This window comes from Rhinichthys klamathensis, unplaced genomic scaffold (assembly GCF_029890125.1).
Source record: "Rhinichthys klamathensis goyatoka isolate OS25496 unplaced genomic scaffold, OSU_Roscu_1.1 h1tg001088l_1, whole genome shotgun sequence".
Lineage (NCBI taxonomy): Eukaryota > Metazoa > Chordata > Actinopteri > Cypriniformes > Leuciscidae > Rhinichthys > Rhinichthys klamathensis.
The window spans coordinates 56,793-79,768 of NW_026607337.1; the positions used below are offsets into that span (position 1 = coordinate 56,793).

The 22,976-nt window shown below is 37.7% G+C and overlaps 3 protein-coding genes across 7 annotated transcripts in view; 1 reads left to right on the forward strand and 2 right to left on the reverse strand.

The window, feature by feature from the left end:
- Nucleotides 1-6,914, forward strand: part of xrn2 (5'-3' exoribonuclease 2) — a 33,477-nt gene extending 26,563 nt beyond the window's left edge. For all 4 annotated transcript variants that reach the window (XM_056244773.1, XM_056244770.1, XM_056244772.1 and 1 more), the window contains 2 exons: nucleotides 4,970-5,009; nucleotides 6,617-6,914. In XM_056244773.1, the coding sequence (XP_056100748.1) occupies nucleotides 4,970-5,009; nucleotides 6,617-6,749 (173 nt within the window). In that variant the 3' untranslated portion in view covers nucleotides 6,750-6,914. The remainder of the gene's footprint in view (nucleotides 1-4,969; nucleotides 5,010-6,616) is intronic.
- Nucleotides 6,915-7,938: 1,024 nt separating this feature from the next.
- nkx2.4b (NK2 homeobox 4b) lies at nucleotides 7,939-10,522 on the reverse strand. Its single transcript, XM_056244774.1, has 2 exons — nucleotides 9,926-10,522; nucleotides 7,939-8,567 (listed from the first exon to the last, which is right to left on the reverse strand). Exons 1-2 carry the CDS (start codon nucleotides 10,266-10,268, stop codon nucleotides 8,008-8,010), a joined length of 903 nt encoding a protein of 300 aa, XP_056100749.1. The 5' UTR covers nucleotides 10,269-10,522; the 3' UTR covers nucleotides 7,939-8,007.
- A 10,508-nt stretch (nucleotides 10,523-21,030) lies between these two features.
- Nucleotides 21,031-22,576, reverse strand: LOC130079499 (homeobox protein Nkx-2.2-like). 2 transcript variants are annotated; one of them, XM_056244776.1, is made up of 2 exons: nucleotides 22,074-22,576; nucleotides 21,031-21,647 (listed from the first exon to the last, which is right to left on the reverse strand). In XM_056244776.1, exons 1-2 carry the CDS (start codon nucleotides 22,261-22,263, stop codon nucleotides 21,139-21,141), a joined length of 699 nt encoding a protein of 232 aa, XP_056100751.1. In that variant the 5' UTR covers nucleotides 22,264-22,576; the 3' UTR covers nucleotides 21,031-21,138. The 2 variants fall into 2 exon arrangements, with proteins under 2 accessions (XP_056100751.1, XP_056100750.1); XM_056244775.1 differs by having other exon boundaries at nucleotides 21,031-21,650.
- Nucleotides 22,577-22,976: the final 400 nt, after the last annotated feature.

A 22,976-nucleotide genomic window follows, 5' to 3' on the forward strand; every position in this document is an offset into this window, starting at 1 on the left:
GCGAAGTTCCCGAGACACGCTGAAGGCTTTTGTTAACCCTAATCAAAACAGCTGGTGCTAAAGGACCAACTAGTGTATTACAGTCCTGCGGTCTTCATTCTATGGATATTGATAAGCTGTATTGTAGAGGTTCATTATGGGCTCATTACAGAGATCAAGGTCCATCTGTGTGTGTACGTCTGCGCTCTGGGACGATGTAATCCCTGTGTTAAGTTAATGAGAACACCGTTTACTGTTGTGTTTTTAATGCGTAATCCTATTTGGGCTTTGTGTCAACTGGCTTTAACTTCCCAACATTCAGTGTGTGTGGACTGCAGTTGGTGTTTATTGAGAGCAGGATGAATTGGCTGTAATTTTGTCTTTCGTTTGACTGGTTGTGAGATGAGCTGGGATGAATTAGTGCTTGATAATAGAGGTGTAAGTGGGTGGTCCAGCCTCTTTCTCTCTCTCTCTGGTCATTAGATCTCACACTGCATTTTTGGAGGTGTTTATTGGCTGCCAAATTAAATGTCTAGGACATCTGACAGCATCTGTTGCATGCTGTTAATCGCCACAGTAAATTTGGTCTCGTCCTGCTTTTTTATAGTACGGCATATACAATGGACGTCAATGAGGCAAGACACTGCAGCTGAAATATGCAAAAGTGTAGCCTCAAGACAAAACATTATGGTAATATAAGACTAATGTCATTAAAAATGCTCTGTATATTCAACTTTACATCTCCATTACAACCAATTTAAGCACTTATACTGTGTTCTTCAGCTTGTGTCAGTGAAATCCCATTAGCTATATGGGAATCCCATAACACAATTTTACATTTTAAATCTCGATTAGATCATGTAATGATTGTTATGAGCTTGATGCTTTGGTTACTTTTAACCAATGCTTTTTTTTTTCTTCTTTTTTAAGCGACTTACATTGCATTCAATGCAGCTTGTCTCCATTGAAATCCCAGAAAGCTATATGAGATTTCAATGACGGAAGAAAAATATCAAATGCTGACAGAGAATTTGACAATTTAAGTGGAGACCGTTTTATTTGTACCTTTTATAAAGTAGTTTGAAAAGTCTATTCAGTATAAACTTAAAAACATTGCGCATCCGACTGCTAATTTTTATGTAAACTGGTCGCGTGCTGCGTTCATCCAATCAATGACACAGCAAATATGCAAATAAGAACGTTTAGGAATATACGGTGTGAAACTCCAGGCTATGAATACCCAGTTTTAATGTAGATTATGAGCAGTGTGAAGCAAGAACCCAGGAATCCATTTACCTGGAGATTACATGACCCAGGGTTGACCATTTCATGTGTGAAAAGCCCTATAATTAATTAATGCTGTTGTTTCTAATTGATTTGAAACCTATGATAACATCTAAACAAAATTAGCTTTAGGTTTCGGTGACCCTTTAAAGCCATCTGTGCACTTTTGCCCCATAGTCGTTCTTTGCAGGTGCAATACTATAAATGCAGTTATTATTTTCTATGGTAAATGTCTTTGCATCGACACCTAGGTCATTCTTTTTAAAGCCGTAAAATCCCGTTGGTTTCCAAAGAGGGAATTCTTTTTTTCTTCCCATCTTTACTCCACCTTCAAGCCTACATTTGTAAATGACAGCTTTTTCTTTTGGGCTGAAGTTCTTGTCTTTGTCCCTCTCTCTCACTCACTCACTCACTCTCTCTCTCACACACACACTCATCTCTGCTCCTGCCCCTATAAAACAAACAGCTCGGAGCCCCGCAGCTGGTGATCGCCTTGGCAACGGTGGATCAGGAAAGGAGCTGCTTGCTACTTTTTTTAAAGTCTGTCTTTGTGAAGGACCTGCAGCGCTGGAACTAGAGCACTTGAGCTCGCCGCAGCGCCGGCTGATGAATGCTTATTTCATTTAGCACGGGAAGAAATGCAAATGTGCCACTTTTGACGTCCCCCCGCCCCCGCCCAACACTAAATCTTGTTCATATTACAGGACAACATAATTCACTTCATCTCTGAAACCATTTTCCTTGAAGTTAGAAGCTGATACAAATTAGGTTAATTGTATTTGATTAATTTATTTGTTCACTGTAGCTTGGTTTGTGGTGGTAGTTGTTATGGTTTGGGGGGTTTTTCTCCCTTAAAATGCTGCTTTGTCAGTGGAATTTATCAATTTGATTTTAATAAAAACATCCCACTCAAAAGTGCTTTATATAGCATTTGAGAGATTATCTTGTTTACAGTTGTGGCACCTCTTCAGAAAATCATTGTAGTTTTAAATTCAAGGTTCCACATTAAAGCAAATAAATGTATTGTATTTGAAACTAGAGCTGCCCGATTCTGGACAAATTGAGAATCACAATTTTTTATTTATTTTTTGCCCATGATTCTGAAAGGACATCTAAACAAAATAACATTTTGTCAGAACCTCTAGTAAATTATAATTGCTGTAGTCTGAATGAGTTAAAAAAAAATCATTAAAGCTGCCGTCGGCAACATTTTTTTGATCATATTCAGTGAAATCGACACTATAATCTGACAGAACAACATAAAGTGGTTTTAGAAAAAAACCCGAGCTTCTAACTCCACCTGGAGCGTGTTATTTGTTTTGCAAAAATCCACAGCTTTGAGATCTGACTGTCAATCACAGATCGGGCACACGCCACCCCTCGCGCACGTTACAATCACATGCACACGCCTGAAGTTCGCGCAGTAACGAAGAGTGATGGCGGAAAATCAAGTAAGCTCATTTAGAGCATAAATGATGTTCGCAATTGCAACCTATCGGTAGATTAGCCAGGGCAGCATACCTCCAAATACTCCATGGTGTTGATGGATGCTGATGAGACGGACGCGTTCACTGAAAATCTGGTGCACACGCACTGACGAGCATGAACTCGGTGGGAGGGTATCCGTTGATAGTGGGCGAGGGGCATGAGAGTTGTAAACATTCAATTTTCCTAAATCCACTCAATCTGCCAGACTTGCCGACTGCAGCTTTAAATAATTCGTTCAAACTGATTTTTTTTAATAAGTCACTAATTGTGTAATCGATACAATCTTTATTTGAAGTGCCAAGTTACTTTCAAAAGGTGATTTGGTCTATTTTGATCGCTACCACCGACATCACAGAAGCACACGGGATAAAAGTTTATAGTTCGGATATTAACACTGATCAATTGAATATTTGAATGTTTCTAATGTGTTTTGAGTGATGCTAAGTGGTGGCTAGGGCGTTACTAAGGTTTTTCAGTGGTTGTTAGTGTTGCTATGTGATGGCTATGGTATTTCAGTGGTTGCTAGGGTCTTACTAAGGTGTTTCAGTGGTTGTTGGTGAATGCTCATTTTTAATTTAGCACAGTTTTATAATGTTTGCTAAGGTGTTTGTTATGCATTTCCTGAGGTATTCTGTTGATTTCTTGCTGTGGTGTTCTAGGTGGTTTCCAGGGTGTTTCTAAAACTTTACAATAAGGTTCCATTTATTAATATTTAACGGGTCCACGCAAACATGAACTATGAATAGTTGTTGTTCACGTTGTGTTAACTGAGATGAATAAAAACTTTAACAAATGTATTGCTCATTGTTAGTGAATGCATTAACAAACTAATGGGACCTTTATTGTAAAGTATTACTGTGTTTTTAGTGGGGGGTTTTAGCATTGCCATGTGATTGCTAGGGTGTTAAGCCAAGGTGTGTCAGTGGTTGTTAGGGCTGCTATGTGGAAGCTATGGTATTTAAGTGGTTGCTAGGGCGCTACTAAGGTGTTTCAGGTTGTTAGTTCAGCTATGGTATTTTAGTGGTTGCTATGGCACTACTAAGGTGTTTCAGTGGTTGTTAGTTCAGCTATGGTATTTTAGTGGTTGCTAGGGCATTACTAAGGTGTTTCAGTGGTTGATGGTGAATGCTTATTTAATTTAACAGTTTTATAGTGGTTGCTAGGGTGTTGCTAAGGTGTTATGCATTTGCTGAAGTATTACTTTGGTTGGTTGCTGTGGTGTTCTAGGTGGTTGACGGTTGTTTCTAAAACTTTACAATAAGGTTCCATTTGTTAATATGTAATGGCTCTACGCAAACATGAACTACCAATGAACAGCTGTATTGTTAACGTTATGGTAATTGAGATGAATTAAACTGTAACAAATGTTTTGCTCATTAAAGCATTAACATTAACTAATGAGACATTGTTGTAAAGTATTACTTTGTTTTCAGTGGGGTTTTGTCATTGCCTTGTGGTTGCTAAGATATTCTAGTGGTTGCTAAGATATTCTAGTGGTTGCTAGGGTGTTGCTAATGTATTCTAGTGGTTGCTAGGGAGTTATCAAGGTGTGTCAGTGGTTGTTAGTGCTGCTATGTGATACCTATGATATTTTAGTGGTTGCTAGGGCATTACTAGGATCTTTCAGTGGTTGTTAGTGAATGCTTATTTCATTTAGCACAGTTTTATAGTAGTTGCTAAGTTGTTTATTGTTTGCTTGGTATGTGTTCTAGGTGATTGCCAGGGTATTTCTAAAACTTTACAATAAGGTTCCATTTGTTAAATATTATATATTTTATATTGTTAATTGTAAATGTATATTTAATGGATCCATGCAAACATGAAGTTAGAATGAACAGTTGTATTGTTAACATTATGTTAACTAAGATGAATAAATACTGTAACATTGCTTGTTGTCAGTTAAAGCATTAACGTTAACTAATACCTTATTCTTAAGTATCACTGTTTTTTTTAGCATTGCAGTGCAGTTGCTAAGGTATTCTATTGGTTGTTAGGGTGTTCCATGTGGTTGCCAGGGTGTTGCTAAGGCCCTATGCAGTTGCTAAGGTATTCTATTTATTGCTGTGGTGTTCTATAGGTTATGTCCCATATATCTAGGATGATTCGTCGCATGATTTGAGGATTGCTTCATGTCTGGATCGCAGATGCACATGAACTAGTGTTCTGCTTTAGTAAACGCCACCAATAAAACTCTAATCGCCTGTTTTCATCTTCACAGATGCCTGGCAGACTCCGGCCAGCTCCACACCGTATACCAGGTAAGATGTTTTCTATATACTCACGGCCACATATATTCACTCCCGAAGGTCATTGCAAGGTGCTCCCACAATGCACCTGTGACTATCTGTATTATACGTCTCTTCATGCATTCAAGAATCCGAAGCAACCAAATAGACTCGAGTTACCTTTTCCCTCCCGCTGTTAGTCGTCTTCCTGTGTAGGATACGAGTTATTGATGTTCTTCCTGGGGGGGCCGGCCTGGAATTAGTTTCTCTGCACGCTAAACAAATGTCCTGGTAAAGAGGTTTGCAGGGCTTAATGAGGCAGCACTAATGCGGGTGCAGTTCACTGTCTCTTGTGCACAGGGGCCGCACAGAGCCGCCATTGATTCTGGCTCCAGACCACTTCAGGGACTAATCAGCTTCTTTTGGTTCAACTTTTTCGGCCCGGCAGCCCATTGTGGCCCTGTGTCACCTTAGGTCAGTAGTTATTAGAGCAGAGTTTCTTTAACCGTTCAGGACGGAGCCGAATGAAACGCACAAGGAACCTGGAGGAGGGATTATGGATTCCTCAGGAAGATTGTGACCTGCGTCAGTAATGAGGGATGCCTGTCTGTCCAGATCCTGCTTTAGAGACCGATAGATGTTTGACAGACGTGGGTAGGTGAGCTGGTTTTGGGGTCGAGCGCTGGTTACGGACGTGTTATTCGTAGCCTTCGGGAGACTTTAGTTTTGATGTGGATGAGCGAAGTGGAAATCAAAGAATGAACTGGACTTTGCATTTTAAAATGCTGCTTGAACGCCTGTTTGTACTGCCTTGGGTTTGAGCTTTTTGCTGTTTCAAAGGTCTAATGAAAGGTTAGGTTTTTCTGATGTCCAGGAAAAATCAGTGGATGTCAAAAATATGATTAGAACTATAGATATTCCACAATTTTCTTAAGATTTGGATATATATTAAAAAAAATATATATTTGGTTTACATAACAAAGACAACATGTTATAACAAACTTATGACAAATGTAATATCTAGTCTCTTCTGCTCCCCAAAGCTGCATTAAATTGATCAAAAATACAATAAACTAATTTTGTGAAATATATTTGCTATTTAAAATAACTTTTTTTATATATATATATACATAAAACTAATTTATTCCTGTGATCAAAGCTGAATTTTCAGCATCATTACTCTAGTCTTCAGTGTCACATGATCCTTCAGAAATCATTATAATATGCGGATTTGAAACATTTCTGATTATTATCAGTTCAGTTAATAACAGTTGTGCTGCTACATATTTTTGTGGAAACAATTGCATTTTATTTTTTGATGAATGGAAAGTTCAAAAGAACAGCATTTATTTTAATTATTTTGTTACACAATGTCTTTGTCACTTTTAATCAATTTCATGCATTCTTGCTGAATAAAAGTATTAATTTCCTTCACACACAATCTTATTGACCCCAAACTTTTGAACAGTAGTGTACCTTTATTTATAAGCTACTTTACCTTTATTACTAGCTTAATACCTGTATTATTATTATTTATTTTTTTACTGCTCTATCAGGTGGTGTTTTTTCTGAAGCTTCCCGAAGACTGTTTACTTGAGTTAGTTTTATTTGTTTAAAGTGCCCATGTTTGCTCTCCACAGGTTCCAGCAGGGAGCTCAGGGCTGGGATCAGTCGTACCAGCAGAACCAGCAGAGGGGACGAGGAGGCTGGAGACCCGCGCACGGCAAGCAGGACCACCGCGGCGGAGGAGGAGGACGCTACAACTGGAGCTGAACGCCTCTTATTTTCTATTTCAAGATAACATTGTCTTTTTTGGGCTATTGATTTGTAAAGTTTTTCTTGTTTTGTTTTTTTCTCGTTTTACTGACAAAATGTTCTTATGTACTGATTTTTAAGAATATGCCTGTAAAACTTATGAAATACACATAAGAGACAAGACTGCTGAGTTTGATTTATTTGCTTTGTGTATGTGTGTGTGTTAGGGATTCATTAGAGTCTCGATTTTAATGGTTTATTTTAATGTTGCTCTTTTTATAAATTCCTAATTCAGCTGTGGTGAGCCCAACATTTTTTGTGTGTATTTTAATCTTTAAATTAATATTCATAGCTTATCTCTTAGCAATTATAGATGCAGATGGACATTTTGAGAGTCTGTTTAAATTGAATTAATTAAAAGATTAAACATTAATAAAACAGAGTCGAATGGAATATATGACAATGATGAGTAAATCTGCTCCTACTTTAATAGAAGCTGTGCTTTTAGTTTTCATTTTTGACCAGTTAGATTATAATTATTTCTTTTGAATCAAGAATAATAAGATTTGATTGAGCAACGCAAAACCCAAAGGTCAATATACACGTTTAAATAAAAACACTTTTAATATAAATTTTGGGTAATAATGGTCTCGTTGTTTAAACCAAATTAATGCATATGAACGGTGAAGAAAAATCCTGCTGTTGTATATTGAGACAAATTATTTTGACGTCGCAAGATTGATAGCAAACAATAGCCTAACACGAATTCGTGCTGATGTACTAAAAATAATTTCTATTTTTACTCTAAATCGGTATCAGTTAAGATTTTTAACAAGTGTATTTCCGCAATTGTTTAGTCTGGTCGTTGAGATTTCATAAATGTAATGCGAATAATTGTAGCTTGGTTTGCTCAAACTATTTGAGGAACAAAAAAGGTTTCTTTCATATTTGCAGCACTCATATTTATTGGTTTCCTTTTTAAACTTACAAAAGACTTCAAGAAAGCATTCTTTGTCCAGTGTTAGATATTTACACAAAACATCTCTTCATCTACAGCTTGTATTTTACAAAGCAACAAAAATGATGTCGGATTAAACTAGTCCTCATCTCACACACACACACTCACTCACTCATCCGCGTGAAGCTTTTCATTCAATAATGATTTAAAGTTACAATCCATACAATTCACATGAGGGTCCTGCATCAGTTTAAAAAATGAGTTTTAAAAAAGGTGTTTCTGTAAATGCGCGTACTGGTCCGTTTCCCGGCGGAAGTGTCACCATGTTCTGCCGTAAAGCAGGTTGGAGCTCACCATGCTGTTCGTGTACTCGATGAGCGCAGCGTCAGTCATGAGAGGAGGACTGGGAGACATCTCCTCCAGATCCTCCGCTGATCCTAAAGCTAAAGTCTCGCTGCCCATCACGTTCTGGACCGGTGTCGGTGTGCTGGAGCCGTTCTGACACGGTTTACCGTCCTTCACGAGCACTGGCACGGCCACGCGCCTCGGGGACTGTTGCGCGCACAGGTTTGCGGTGTCCGGCTGCTGGGTCGCTTTATCCTTCGCCTGGCGCTTCATTTTATACCTGTGATTCTGGAACCAGATCTTGACCTGGGTCGGGGTCAGGTGTATCATGCTGGCCAAATGTTCCCTCTCCGGTGCCGACAGATACTTCTGCTGCTTAAAGCGCCGCTCGAGCTCGTACACCTGCGCCTGAGAGAAGAGCACGCGCCGTTTCCTGCGCGGCGCCGCGTGTAAAGTCACCATAGATTTACTTGCGTCCATGCCCGGTAATGTGCCCATGTTCATGCCCGCTGAGGGACCCATAAACCTGGAGACTGCAGAGAACAAGCAAATTTATATTAGTATTAATGATGATAATAATGAACGTTATTTATATAGGACTTTTCAGGCATAAATGCAGTTCAAAGTGCTTTACATCAAAATTATATAGTCAAATATCAACAGCAACGTCACATTCGATAAAAAACGTGCATCAAACATAAGAGATAAAATAAATTAAATGCAACACATACAGGATAAAATATTAAAACATATGAAGGACAAACATAAAAGTAAAAATATAATCTGCTACCACACATCTGGGAAATGCTAAAACATATAGGAGACAATTTATTATAAACACAATTCAGAGAAACTGATTAAATGCCAGTTAAGTTTCTTTTACAAAATAGGCTACTAAGTGTACTAGCTTCCACAATATCTGAAGTTTTTGACGCATTATACAGTTCAACTCATTTGAACTATTATTTAGTATGAAACAAAAATTATTTTAATTATTTGGTAGAAATATATAATTATATTCTATAGCATAGGCCTATATAGCATTTTTAAAATGATTTGCTGTTTTACGGAAGATGTGAGTACAAAACATCCACTTATTTAGGTCTATAAATGAAATCGAATACAAATAAGAATTAAGCAAACCGAAAAGAGAAAAGAATTAAAGGAAATTCTATACACTGTACACAAATTCTATACAATTCTATACATCTCTATACACTGAAAAAAGCTGTACGATTCACTTATTTTCACTCATAAAATGCATAAATTGAAATAAAAAGGAAACGACTATAAGGGTGAAATTGTGAAGTAAAAATACTGAAATAATATTTTCTTGTAAAACGTACATTAAAACGTAATATTTTTAACTTTGAAAAATAATATTTACATTATTTCTATCTATCTATAGGCCCATTTATTTATTTAGGTTTCTGATGTGTGAGCAATCAATGCATTATTTATGTTATATAATCTACAGAATGAAATGCACGATGCAAGCCAAATTTCATAAGCCTCATTATGACATCTTGACAGTATGTAAACAACACTGTAAAAAAATTTTTTTTACCTGGTTTATCACTCTTTTGTTTTTGTTAAATCAACTTAATGCGTTATGTGACCATATAAAGTAGACTATTAATACTTTATGAACCATAATTTATGTGGTTCCGATATTTTGAGTTTCTATTAATTAAACCAATATCATTCATTATATTAATTTCAGTGAACTCAAAATTTGAAGGCAACCAGGTTACTTTTTTAAGTTAATCCAACAATATTTATTTATTTTTCTCTATGTGCTAAATGGCAAAAACTTAATTTAAAAAAATGACAGCTTTTTTGTTTGATATTTATCTGTATAAGAATGAATGATTCTTTTCATCGGACTCACTTGTCGGGTATCTGGGCTCCGGGTTCGAGCCGTACCAGGCCGTGGCGGTCGCGCCGGTCCTCATGCTCTCCTGGTAGGACGGCAGGTCCCCCATGGCTCCGATAGTCCCGTTGCAGTATCCTCCCATGGCGCTGTGCGAGAACTGCGAGTGCGGCATGTGGTAGGTGTTGTGACCCATGCTGTGCTGCTGGAGATTCGCCTGAGACACCTGAGTCTGTCTGTACAGAGGAGACGCCAGGCTCACGCTGCTCTCCATGGCTGCAAACTTCCTGAAGGTCTCCTCGATCGGGCTCAAAATATCGCTCACTGAGAAAGGCGTTGAATGTTTGGGGCTCAAGGACATGGTTCAGCCCGCGAGCGAGTTTGCTGAAGCTGCCACAGGCCCGTGGATGATGTGCGACCGCCAGACGCCAAGTGTCCTCCGTGCGTAACCGCGCTCTCTGAGCTCCGACTGTGCGAGCTGGAGAGAGGCGAGTCCTGGACGCTCTTATTTCTGCCTTATTCCCGTCAGACTGCTGCTGTACGACAAACACGAGGGGCGGAGCAACGAGCCAAACGAGCCATTGACATCCTAGTAATTGAAGAAAATACTCACGGAGCAAAAGATACAGAAAGAATGCCATCAGAACGGCTCCGCTCGCAAATGTGTATCATTTTGAGCTTCCAAGTGCGTGGCGTCAGCTTTTTTTACATAAATCTATCCAAGCTTTCGCATTATGATAAGTGGCGCTCACAACCTGAATTCTCCTCTAAACGTCGGAGATTTCTCTTTAGACAAACTTGAGAGCTCAGTTTAACATGTAAAGCGTCAGGTTAGGCTACAATTTCATTTTCACAATTTATGCTCAAAAATCAGCAGGATGTGATAGGCCCAAACCATCTATATGAACTATAATTCAGTGTGCTCTTATTAAATCGAAGCCAAAGCTAATTGGCTATTAGCTCTATTTAAATGACAACGTCTAATATTTTTTTTTTTTTTTTTTTTTATCTATACAAAAGTTAGAAACCGTTTTTATAAACTCTCAAAACTATAGTGGTTCAGCAAATGATTGCTTACAAGTATTTACTTTACTTACAAGATGCAATCATTTATATTTAAAATTCGTGTGGTATTTTTCAGTATGCAAATTGAGGACCTCTTAACCCTGTGGAATATGAAGTCAGAGGGCATGGCCAACAAGCACAAAACACAGCAGTGTGTTTCCACATCCACAGTCCGCACACCTTTAAAAAAGAGTTAATGAGGGAAAGTTTATACATTTGTGAATATTCGCCTTTCCTGCATTTATTGCCTTGGAGTCAAAGGAGTCAAAGGCAGAAGTTCGAAATGAAAGCGCACAAAAAATCAATCGATATGTGCTAGTTTGTAGTTTTATAATTAAATAAGAAAATGGTCTGTGAACTCACAAAAACAAAGCAGGTCAGAAATGTGTTTATTCGAGTTCCTTCTTGATCATTTAAATTCAGCCTGCTTTTATTCGATAAGGTCTTAACTTTGGCACGTTCTTGTGATTCAAATGAGTCCATATGGAAGAGTAGCCTATTAAGCATTAACAATTAAACCTTGGAAACGTTTTTTTTTTTTTTTTTTTTACTGACGAATATTCCCGCTTTTTCTCTGGCCGTGTAATCTATTAAACACGCACGATAAAGAACTGAGAGATTCAGATTTATTTTTTTATTTAGTCGGCCTCTAAAAAAAAAAAAGCGAAACAAATCATGTTTAAAAAGCCACTGAAAGTACAAGTCTTGGAACAGTCGCATTATTTCCAAATATGCCATGAAAGATGTGGAAAGGGTCAGAGGAGCGCGTGCATGGCGCGCAGTGATGTCGATCAATCTTACGCGTTATCTACATTTGAAATGCAGGACAGAGCTAAAGGGACTTCATTTTAGCTTCACTTAATGTGAAAAAGCTAACTGGAATTGTGCAGATTTAGCAGACTTTCCAAAACACCAAAGAACGAATTTGCGTAAAATACAATCAGACACTAATTTATTGCCTATATTATTACTTTATTATTTTTGTTTATGTTATTGATGATTATGCTTTTGTTAGCTGTAGTATTAGTGTTTTAAAATATGCATTTGGATGTATTTTGTATCAAAGGTTTATTTGTCATGAAATCATAAAAAAAAAAGTAGTGATAAGGATATGTGTGGCTCAGAGTGGCTCCAAATCGGAAAGCACGCAACCGCGAGAGTTTCTTTGTTGAATCTGCTTGATTCGGTCCTCAAAGGCTGTGTGTGAATCTCCAGGTGTGCATGTGGCACTGTGGCGCGCTCGAGGACGCATTCCAGCCTGTGATGAGGTGAAAGGTCCAACGCAAGTGACAGAGCACTTAAACAGCCTTTCTTCTGCTGTCTCCCGCAATTAATGTTATTGAAGGACTGAAATGATGCTAATAGTTAGGCAGAAAGCCTCTGGCTGTGTGGAAATACATGTATCTAATCAGTTTGCCATTGCATTCGAATGGAATCGCGTTTATAAAAATGTGTAAGTTTAAAAAGAGCATCTGAAGAATTCCCTGCAGTGATTTGAGGTGAGGTGTGAATGAATGATAATGCAATTATTAGCCTTTGCCTAACTGTTTTAATATCTCTACATATTTCTTTATGAGCTCCACGAACAGACTTCATAAAGACTCGAATAGGCCTGTAGTTTCATGCTTGTTTCATTTTTCATCTCTTATTAATTAGAAAAAGACAAAATATTGTTTGTTTTATTTCTAAACTTTTTTTTTTTGCGTGACAAAAATATTTTCAAACTAAACTCTAACGAAATGGGAAACAATCAATCAAACTGATCTTTTCTATTATTTTTCCTGAAATGATCATGGAATCAAAATATGTCAATAGACAATAGATGACTTTTATCTATTTAATTTCAGCTTGCGCTTCTTCTTCCTCTTCTTCTTCTTCTTCTTCTTATTAATTTATTATTTATCCTTTATCGCTAAATGGAACATCGTTTTTATTTTGCAACAAAACTCCAAATGTAGCTATTATTTACGTGCATGTTATTACGTTTTTTCTTTCCTTGTAAAAATACATCTTAAATATGTCATAATTATATTACAGATTATAACATGTGAAACTTGCATATAAATAAAGTTTACATGTTTAATAGTCTAACCAAATATATCCCCATACATTGTTTTGTTTTTTTAGCTATCACGATAATATATCTTTAAAAATTAGGCTAATGGTTTATTTTTAATATAAATGCAAAATATCCGTGACGTGTCAGGTAAAACACAAAACACTCAAGATGCACTATGCGTTACGAGGCAACATTGTTTTTATTTTGTGACACGAAAGAATGCACAAAAAACAGAACCGTATCACCACATTTATTACAGAAGCACCATAAAAATATATTTTATTCACGGAAGAGAAAACAGAATATTTATGCCTAAATCAAATAATTCATAATATGATATATTTGAATGGTTGGTTTCAGTCAAGAAAACTGTGATCGTTGCACGTTTAAGTGTGTTCAACGAACATTACATGAAACCTTTACTGTGCGCATAAACACTAAACAAAGACAACATATCGACGATTTCCAGGTTTTTATATAAAAGAAAAAGAAGAATCTGTGAAGGTGGTGATGAATTCATTTGTCCTAATTGTGATATGTGATGATTGTTTTTTATCAACGCTTTTATTGTATTCGATTTCTCTCACATGGCTTACATTTTAGCAATGTGTTTTACATGTCAAATAATTGTATTTTGTCAAAGTAAACTGATATATAAGGTTGTTGTTAAATATACATATAATATATATATATATATATATATATATATGACAACAACCTTATAGATCAATTTACTTTGACAAAATGCAATTAAATACAATATATAAATTATTCAAAGCAAACATTTTTTTCCCAGTCCAAATATATCCAAAACAAAACGCTGGGTTTTTAGGCCATGTTCTCTGTTGAATTCACATCTGACCTTTAATCTCCTCCCCCTCTTCAGTTGAGCTTTACATCAGTTCTTTCTCACATACCTACCCACCTTCTCTCTCTCTCTCTCTCTCTCTCTCTCTCTCTCTCTCTCTCTCTCTCTCTCTCTCTCTCTCTCTCTCTCTCTCTCTCTCTCTCTCTCTCTCTCTCTCTCTCTCTCTCTCTCTCTCTCTCTCTCTCTCTCTCTCTCTCTCTTTCTCTCTTTGTCCTGCCTCTTCCCCCTCACCTAAAGCAGCTGATCTCTCTCTCTCTCTCTCTCTCTCTCTCTCTCTCTCTCTCTCTCTCTCTCTCTCTCTCTCTCTCTCTCTCTCTCTCTCTCTCTCTCTCTCTCTGCCTCTTCCCCCTCACCTAAAGCAGCTGATCTCTCTCTCTCTCTCTCTCTCTCTCTCTCTCTCTCTCTCTCTCTCTCTCTCTCTCTCTCTCTCTCTCTCTCTCTCTCTCTCTCTCTCTCTCTCTCTCTCTCTCTCTCTTGGGTTTAAATGAGAGAGCAGTATAGGCCAGCTGAGCTCCTGCAGTGTTTGAAGAGGCGACCCACTCTGCCCAGTTTAAAGACTGGGTTCAGACCACCTGGCATCTCCACAGCGGACCCATATCACCACATCAAACCAGTCCCTTTTTAAAGTTTGCGGTCTGGTTTTACTTTAATCCATATTCAATTGAATTAGCTTTATATAACAGCGGATGTCTATTGCATGTCCTCATTTAGATAGCTATAGCTTTAGCTTACAGTGTTTCTGTTCTGGCAATGTTGTGCTAATCAATTAGCATAGCCTATACATACACTGATGAGACAAAACATTATGACCAGTCAAGGTGAAGAATATTGTTGATCATCTCCAAACAAGGCCACATATTACAGTTTTTCTGAATTGCTAAAACACTAAAAGCCATTCTCTGAACCAAATTCTCAATAGACTAAACCAATTTGTCGAATAAATCCCTCTTTCTGTAAAACATTAAACAAGTTCAGGTAGTTAAAACACTGTTTGCAAATCTCATGCACTCTTTTTGCAAAACTCTAAACACAGTCTCACTCACTGAAACACATTTCACACTGTAATGCACTTGTGTTTCACAACACTAAACACAGGCAGGCAAAAGTTAAACACAACTGCACACTTGTCATCTTTTACACACAACGACTCAAAATTGTTCACACTTATTTCTAATGATGTGATCAAACCAACTCTACAAGAAGTCAGTTCAGAGCCAAAACTGACTCAAAATGTTGCACTGAATGTTGATACCAACAATGGATGGAAACAATATAAGAGAGAGGAGGAAGAGTGTGTGTAAGAGGAGGTGAACAAGGAGGAAGAGCAGGTGTGTATAGTGTTGTCAAGGCTGGATCTGCTTGAGTGTTTTTCCCTTCGCCTGCAGAGACGACAGAGTCTGAGATGTGGACAAAGTCCTCAAACATGAAGACGTGAAGCTGAAGCAGAACACATGTCCAATCTCTCTCACTGACCGTGATTTTGCAGAGCACAACTCTTCTGAGCGACTGTAACATGCTTTTCATTTACAGTGTTTTACTGTAACCTTTTTGGCTTTAGCAGTTGGTCACTGTATTTTCACAGTATGCAAGAGCTGAATATACAGACATTCAATACTATACAATATTCAGTACAATACTACACTTGCAGTGCATACAGTATACAATTTATTCACCTTACTACTGTAAGTTGTCATTACTATACCTTTTTACGTAATTGCAAAATTAGTTTACTTTGTTTCAATATACTTTTTTCCTGTAACTGCATGCTTTGGATTCTGTGTTCTCCATTTAATGAATGATCTGTAGTGTTTATAATATCGGCTCGCTGTGTGTATGATCTGAGAGCAGTGTTTGATTTTGCCAGAAGAGTCAGAGGTTCTCTGAATGTGGTTTGAAAATTTGGTTTTGTGTTTAAGGTTTTGAGAAAGTGAGTGATATCGTTTCAAGAAATCTGTTTAAGCAATTCAGAAAAAAACTGTAAGTTCTGAGATTAGATGGAAAGTAAACAATCAGTTCTCGTGATTAAAGTGTCGGATCCAGGAGAAATTGGCAGAAATGAAGATCTGAGTGACTTTGACGAGGGCCAGATAGTGATGGCAGAGCGACTGGGTCAGAGTATCTCTGAAACGCCGAGGCTTGTGTGTCGCTCTCGGTCAGCAGTGATGAGAATTAACAACAGTGTCCGAGGAGGAACAAAACACAAACCGGCGACAGGGTGTTGGACGCCCAGGGCTTATTGAAGCATGAGGGCAATGAAGGCTATCCCGTCCGATCTGAGCCAACAGAAGGTCTATGTGGCACAAGTCACACTATTTAACTGATGGTTATGGGAGGAATGTGTCACAACACACAGTGCATCTGCTGCGTATGGAGACCAATCAGAGATCTATGACCCGTCCACTGTCGAAAGCGGCTACAATGAGCACGTGATCAGGCTTATTTATGCATCCATATCAACACTACAGCAATTACGGATGTCAGGATGAAGTGACATTTGCTTCCTTTGTAATATTTGCTGAGGTAAGCAGATGTTTTGTGAAGATTGTCTACAGAAGAACCCTCGAGAAAGCTTAAAGCACTCAGGTGCGTCCACACACAACTAAATGACATCTGACTTTACGTGGAGACGTTCAGGTTCAGCGAAGCACAGAAAGACGTTCTGGATCAGCAGAATAACAACATCTCTCCCACTGAAATCACTCAAAAAAACACGACTCAGAAGAGGCTCCAGCCAAAAACATATCTCATGTGAGATCTGAGTTTAATGTCAGAAGCGAAGTAGAGACAGAATATAAAATCTATACCCTCACAATAGCCTATTGCACCCTGTGAGCAACTTTTAAGATAAAAGAGAGTCTTGTTTTCTTTGGATCACTGAGAATAATGATCTACTGGTCTGGAATGTCGCCACCTCCAGGCCAAAGAAAACAGAATGCCTAATAATCCTCACTATTCCATTTACTTTCAAAGAATGTAAATGCTTTTATTTATTTATTGTTTTACCTAAGGTGTATCTATTTTGGACAGGAAATGAATAAGTGGTTCACCTAAAAATATGTATTTATTAATGCTTGAATAACAATTAGGCTACATAAAGAACATTGCCAAGGGATTACATAAAAACTCCTACAATAGATAAATTGTATACATAATTAACACACATCTTACAACAAATTGAGAATAGTTGCAATTAAATATAAAAAAAGCAAACAAAATAAAAGTTATACACAAAAAATGTATTAAAAATGCTTTATTTGAACATTCAGTTTACAGTATGGTACAACAAAATTAGAACATAGCTATATCACTCACTTTCTCAAAACCTTAAACACAAAACCAAATTTTCAAACCACATTCAGAGAACCTCTGACTCTTCTGGCAAAATCAAACACTGCTCTCAGATCATACACACAGCGAGCCGATATTATAAACACTACAGATCATTCATTAAATGGAGAACACAGAATCCAAAGCATGCAGTTACAGGAAAAAAGTATATTGTAACAAAGTAAACTAATTTTGCAATTACGTAAAAAGGTATAGTACTGACAACTTACAGTAGTAAGGTGAATAAATTGTATACTGTATGCACTGCAAGTGTAGTATTGTACTGAATATTGTATAGTATTGAATGTATTCAACTCTTGCATACTGTGAAATTACAGTGACCAACTGCTAAAGCCAAAAAGGTTACAGTAAAACACTGTAAATGAAAAGCATGTTACAGTCGCTCAGAAGAGTTGTGCTCTGCAGAATCACGGTCAGTGAGAGAGATTGGACATGTGTTCTGCTTCAGCTTCACGTCTTCATGTTTGAGGACTTTGTCCACATCTCAGACTCTGTCGTCTCTGCAGGCGAAGGGGAAAACACTCAAGCAGATCCAGCCTTGACAACACTATACACACCTGCTCTGCCTCCTTGTTCACCTCCTCTTACACACACTCTTCCTCCTCTCTCTTATATTGTTTCCATCCATTGTTGGTATCAACATTCAGTGCAACATTTTGAGTCAGTTTTGGCTCTGAACTGACTTCTTGTAGAGTTGGTTTGATCACATCATTAGAAATAAGTGTGAACAATTTTGAGTCGTTGTGTGTAAAAGATGACAAGTGTGCAGTTGTGTTTAACTTTTGCCTGCCTGTGTTTAGTGTTGTGAAACACAAGTGCATTACAGTGTGAAATGTGTTTCAGTGAGTGAGACTGTGTTTAGAGTTTTGCAAAAAGAGTGCATGAGATTTGCAAACAGTGTTTTAACTACCTGAACTTGTTTAATGTTTTACAGAAAGAGGGATTTATTCGACAAATTGGTTCAGGCTATTGAGAATTTGGTTCAGAGAATGGGGTTTAGTGTTTTAGCAATTCAGAAAAACTGTAAGAATAACAGCAATAGAAAACACACACACACACACACACACATTCACAGAGATACAAGTTCTTAGTTGAAGATAAAACACAGATGAACAGTTTTAATAGCTTCTCTATTAGGCCGTGCTAGAAAATGAATTTTCAAATTCTTTAAGGACTTCTGAGAAAAGGGTTTTTCTGTTAGAAAAAAACTTATGAATGTGAAATGTGACTAATACAATTACCAGATTGATTACAAAAGTGTCCTTATTCACACTGTTATGATACTTTAAATAGTAGCCTACCTTTTCATTAATAAACATAGACACATCATACCATAATCTTTCACATGACAACAATGTTGTGGTAGTGTTTCCATGTGAATGAGCAAAAAGAGCAGTGTCTTTCTAAGGAAATGTTTGACAGGGTAGAATTTGTGTATTATCTTGAAAGAAGTTTATTTTACCTTGATTGTAAAAAAAAAAAAAAAACCTATGAGGTAATAACCAAACACTTTCCCAATCAAGGTCACTAACAAACTGAGTCCAATAAGCAGAGCGCTTGGTGACAACCTCCTTTAGAAACAGAGAACGAATAGATTTGTTGTTGTTTTAGAACTGTAAAATACTGTATCAGTTGGGTTAATTATGGCATATCAACCGACATCACATCTCTCTACATAAGTTACACCAGAGAGCTGTTGTGTTTTGTATTTGTCACAAGTTTTGCGACGTTCGCGCGTCACTGTGACGTCAAATCCTTCCCATAATTCCAAAACCTTGAGCTCATTTGTCTATGATCTTTGTAGGACTTGGCGTCTTCGTGAAGATCTCAGCTGAGACAAGGTCAGTTTTCTGGGATGTCACTTTAAAAATCGGAACCTGAAGTCCTTGAAGTTTTAATTAAAAAATATATAGCCTAGGCTATATATAGAACTTTACCATAGACCATCAAGGCCATCCTTGAATTCAGCTTGACATTCCTTCAACTAAGATGTAAGATTACACTCCAGCTAAAGACTGCCATCAAATTGATTCTTGTTTTTTTTTTAATAGACCTGTCCAGTTGGAAATGTAGTGCAGAAGGGGATCTTTGATCTTGAGTAAGATGTGTCTCTGGAGAGTCCACTGCACGATTACAGTTGAGCATGTGGACTTATTAGCATGATCGAATGCATTGTAAAGATACAAAAATAAGTGTATGTGAGAAAGGGTTGTTTACATTTCTGTTAGTATGGACAAAACTAATTGAGTTGAAATCTAAGAGCTATTGATCCTGTATTTTTTTTAATGCGTCCTCAGTATCTGTAGATCAAGGGTGTCCAAACTCTGCTGGAGGGCAGCTGTTCTCACAGTTCAGCTCCTAGTAAGTATGCCTATTGCCTAGTAAGAGCTTGATTAGCTGTGGTCTAGGTGTGTTTAATTGGGGATGGAGCTGATCTCTGCAGGACAGTGGCCCTCCAGGATTGGACACCCCTGCTGTAGATGCTCGAGTAACCCAGTGTTCTTCATTTTAAATCGTTATAATAATACACTGCTGCCACCAAGTGGTCATTGAAGAAAATACTCCGCGTGTGCACCTCGAATTAAGCAGATTTACCAGCTTAGTGTAGCGTAGATCATTTTCGTAAAATAGTGACTTCGTCGTAGTGACCTCAATTTCTTTCGTTATAATTTTTTTTGTTGCTACATGGCAAAATAAAACCAATTACCTGATTTCACACCATCACCGAAAGTTATTAATACATTATAATTGTATTTAGGCTACAAATACAACTTAGGCCTGTATGGTTTAATGTTTGTGAAGCGGCTCGAAAACAGTGTGCAGAAAACATTCGAAAACATTCGAAACAACTACAAATAAATAAGTATTTATTTGTTTATGTGGTTAGAACAATGCCCTTGGAAATCAGTTCTGGGGGCCATAGGCATACCTTAGTCAAAAAGTTCATTTCAGTTCATTTTGCTATGAATGATTAACTACGGCACATTTTTGAATTTCTGAACATTCATAACTTTCAAAAATATTTTTGAAATACAACAACCTGCACATTTAATCTAGCCTATGTATTTGTATAACTATTACACACACACACACTTTATGGGGACTTTTCATTGACATAATGATTTATGAATGAATTATACTGTATATTCTCTCCCCTTAACACTAACTCTACCCCACAGACAACTTGCTACATTTTTACATTAAAAAAATAATTACATTAAAAAAAAATTATAATTTATAACAAAAGTTTGTTTCCCTCAGGTCCAAAAATGTCCCCACACGGATTTTGGATATTGCCATTTTTGTGAGAACATTTTGTCCCCATAATGTAGGATTTATTTACCAGGACACACACACACGTCTATATATAGCCTAAAATGAAGAAGAAGAAAAAAAGAAAAAGAAAAAAAAAACAATAATATCGCTTTTGTTTAGAAGAAAAAATGTTTATTAAGTTTATTACAGGTTAGTCAGAATAATTTCAGTATAAAAACAAAATAGAAAACAGGGAAAAAATTCTCGAGATGAACTATTCCCAATTAATTTTTTTAACGTTATTAAATTGTCAGTTGGCTACTTATTGTGCTCTTTCTAAATTTAACGAAAAGTAACATATTTGATTGTTGAATAAATGACATTTACTGATCAACACAATGTAAAATTTCCAGCATAAATATATCTACAAACAGTACGAGATGGTGATGATGATGACGAAGTCCCATTGTGCTATTTCTGTTTCATCGAATATAAAACAACCCAACGGGGAGAAAACATTAGAACATTAAAACTCATTTAAAAATATATTTCCACATTGTAGAAATATAATTAATGATGCAACATGTGACGAAAACAACTTTATATGTTGAAAGTTCCGCCGCGTAAAAGCTGTCTTCACCAGGACCAGGGCTGCATGTGACCCAGATGATTGACAGGTGTCAGATGTGTCATGCAGATGTTATGACTGTGATGAATCTGGGGGAACTGCTTGATATTAAAAGCAGAATAGGGTGCCGCTGTAGTGATGTCCTGAGGACTGAGAAGATGACACGCTCTTCCGTCCCTCACCAGGACTGGGAAAGAAACGCGCCGTGGAGGAGAGAGCAGATACGGGTCCATGCCTTTCTCAGCCCGGGCTCTCTTCACTTTATACCGGTGGTTCTGGAACCAAATCTTCACTTGCGTCGGAGTCAAATGTAAGAGCTTAGCGAGATGTTCTCTCTCAGGGGCGGATAAGTATCTCTGTTGCCTGAAGCGTCTCTCCAACTCAAACGTTTGCGTCTTTGAAAAGAGGATTCTCCGTTTGCGCTTTTTCCCCGAGTCCTCCGAACTCTCCCTATCCCGATCCACAGACTCATCCGTGGACAGTTCTGGATTCAAGTCCTCTGGAGATGCCGATGGCACTGCTGAATATAATTATAATTAATAACCTCATCGAATTAGATAAAATAAATAACCAAATTTGATAATAGACCATCATGCACTATAGGCTATACTTAAAAATGAAGGTTTCAAAAGGGGGTTAGTAGCGATGCAATAACATTTCAGTAACCAGTTCTTAAATAACCATTTTTTTTATATTTAAATAACCTGAATAACCTTTCCCACTATAAAGAACCTTTGTGCATGAAAATGTCCATCACCATCGATGCCATTAAGGAACCTTTATTTTTCTAAGCGCGAAATTGCGTAAAACCATGACCATTTCTATTAAATTCCGACGTTTTTTTGTTGCAATTTTTTATTGTTTTATTTAATTCGAATAAATACGGAACAGGACACCAGCAGCTTGAAGTATTTATCTAAGTAATTAAACTGCATACACGTACTTGGATATGTGTGGCCACATGGAGATCCGAGCCAAAGCGCATCAGTGGAGGACGCGTGCTGCTGCTTTCCAGAGAGTCCTTCATCAGCCTCATCTTCAGTGTCTTCAGTCACTGATCCTTCGTCGCTCGTGTCCGGGAGGTCTAAAATATCACGGACAGAGAACCCTGCCTTGCAATTCCTTAGGGACATTTTCCAATCCAATATACAGTGACAGTGAAGTCTATCCAAAAAAGCGTTCTGGTGAGTTGTAAATGCAGATCCGTGGGATTGGACAGCGCGCGTGCACACGGATCCAGGCTCAGATCACAGATGCTCCCGGATGCTATGCAGTGCTTGACCCAACCAATCCATTAGTCTGGTCCATTTAAGGTCGCAGGTGAGTGTTGGACCTGCAGAAAAGCGTCCCAAAAAGGCCTTGACGATCGAGGGCGGATCTCTGGAGTCAAGTGTGAAACAGTGAGTTGAGCTTCTGTCAGCGGAACACCAGAAATGCATGAGTGGGATGAGGTGACGCGACTAAAATGGGAGAGATCCCCCCCAAACTCATTTACATATCAGAAGCGTCCGTGGCACAAATGGAAACCCTCCGTTATAATTATCTTTAAAAACGCACGCTTTTTACATTGTAAGGTGTGATTGCTCGGAAACATTGTATGTTGTAGATGATGAGCTGTTCGTGTTTAAATGGGATTGTTTAAAATGGCAAGTGGCCAAATATGGAAACCTTTTGGGTCAATATTTTGCTTAGAGCTTAGTCAAGTAGCAAATTCATCAAGCCACCGACCCATATTTGTCGACAAGAGCAGAATCCTGTTACTGACCTCCTTCAGAATCCATGTTATACGCTGCAGGTCATTGATGCTTAAAAGCTTTTCCTTGATAATGATGCATTCAGATGTTTG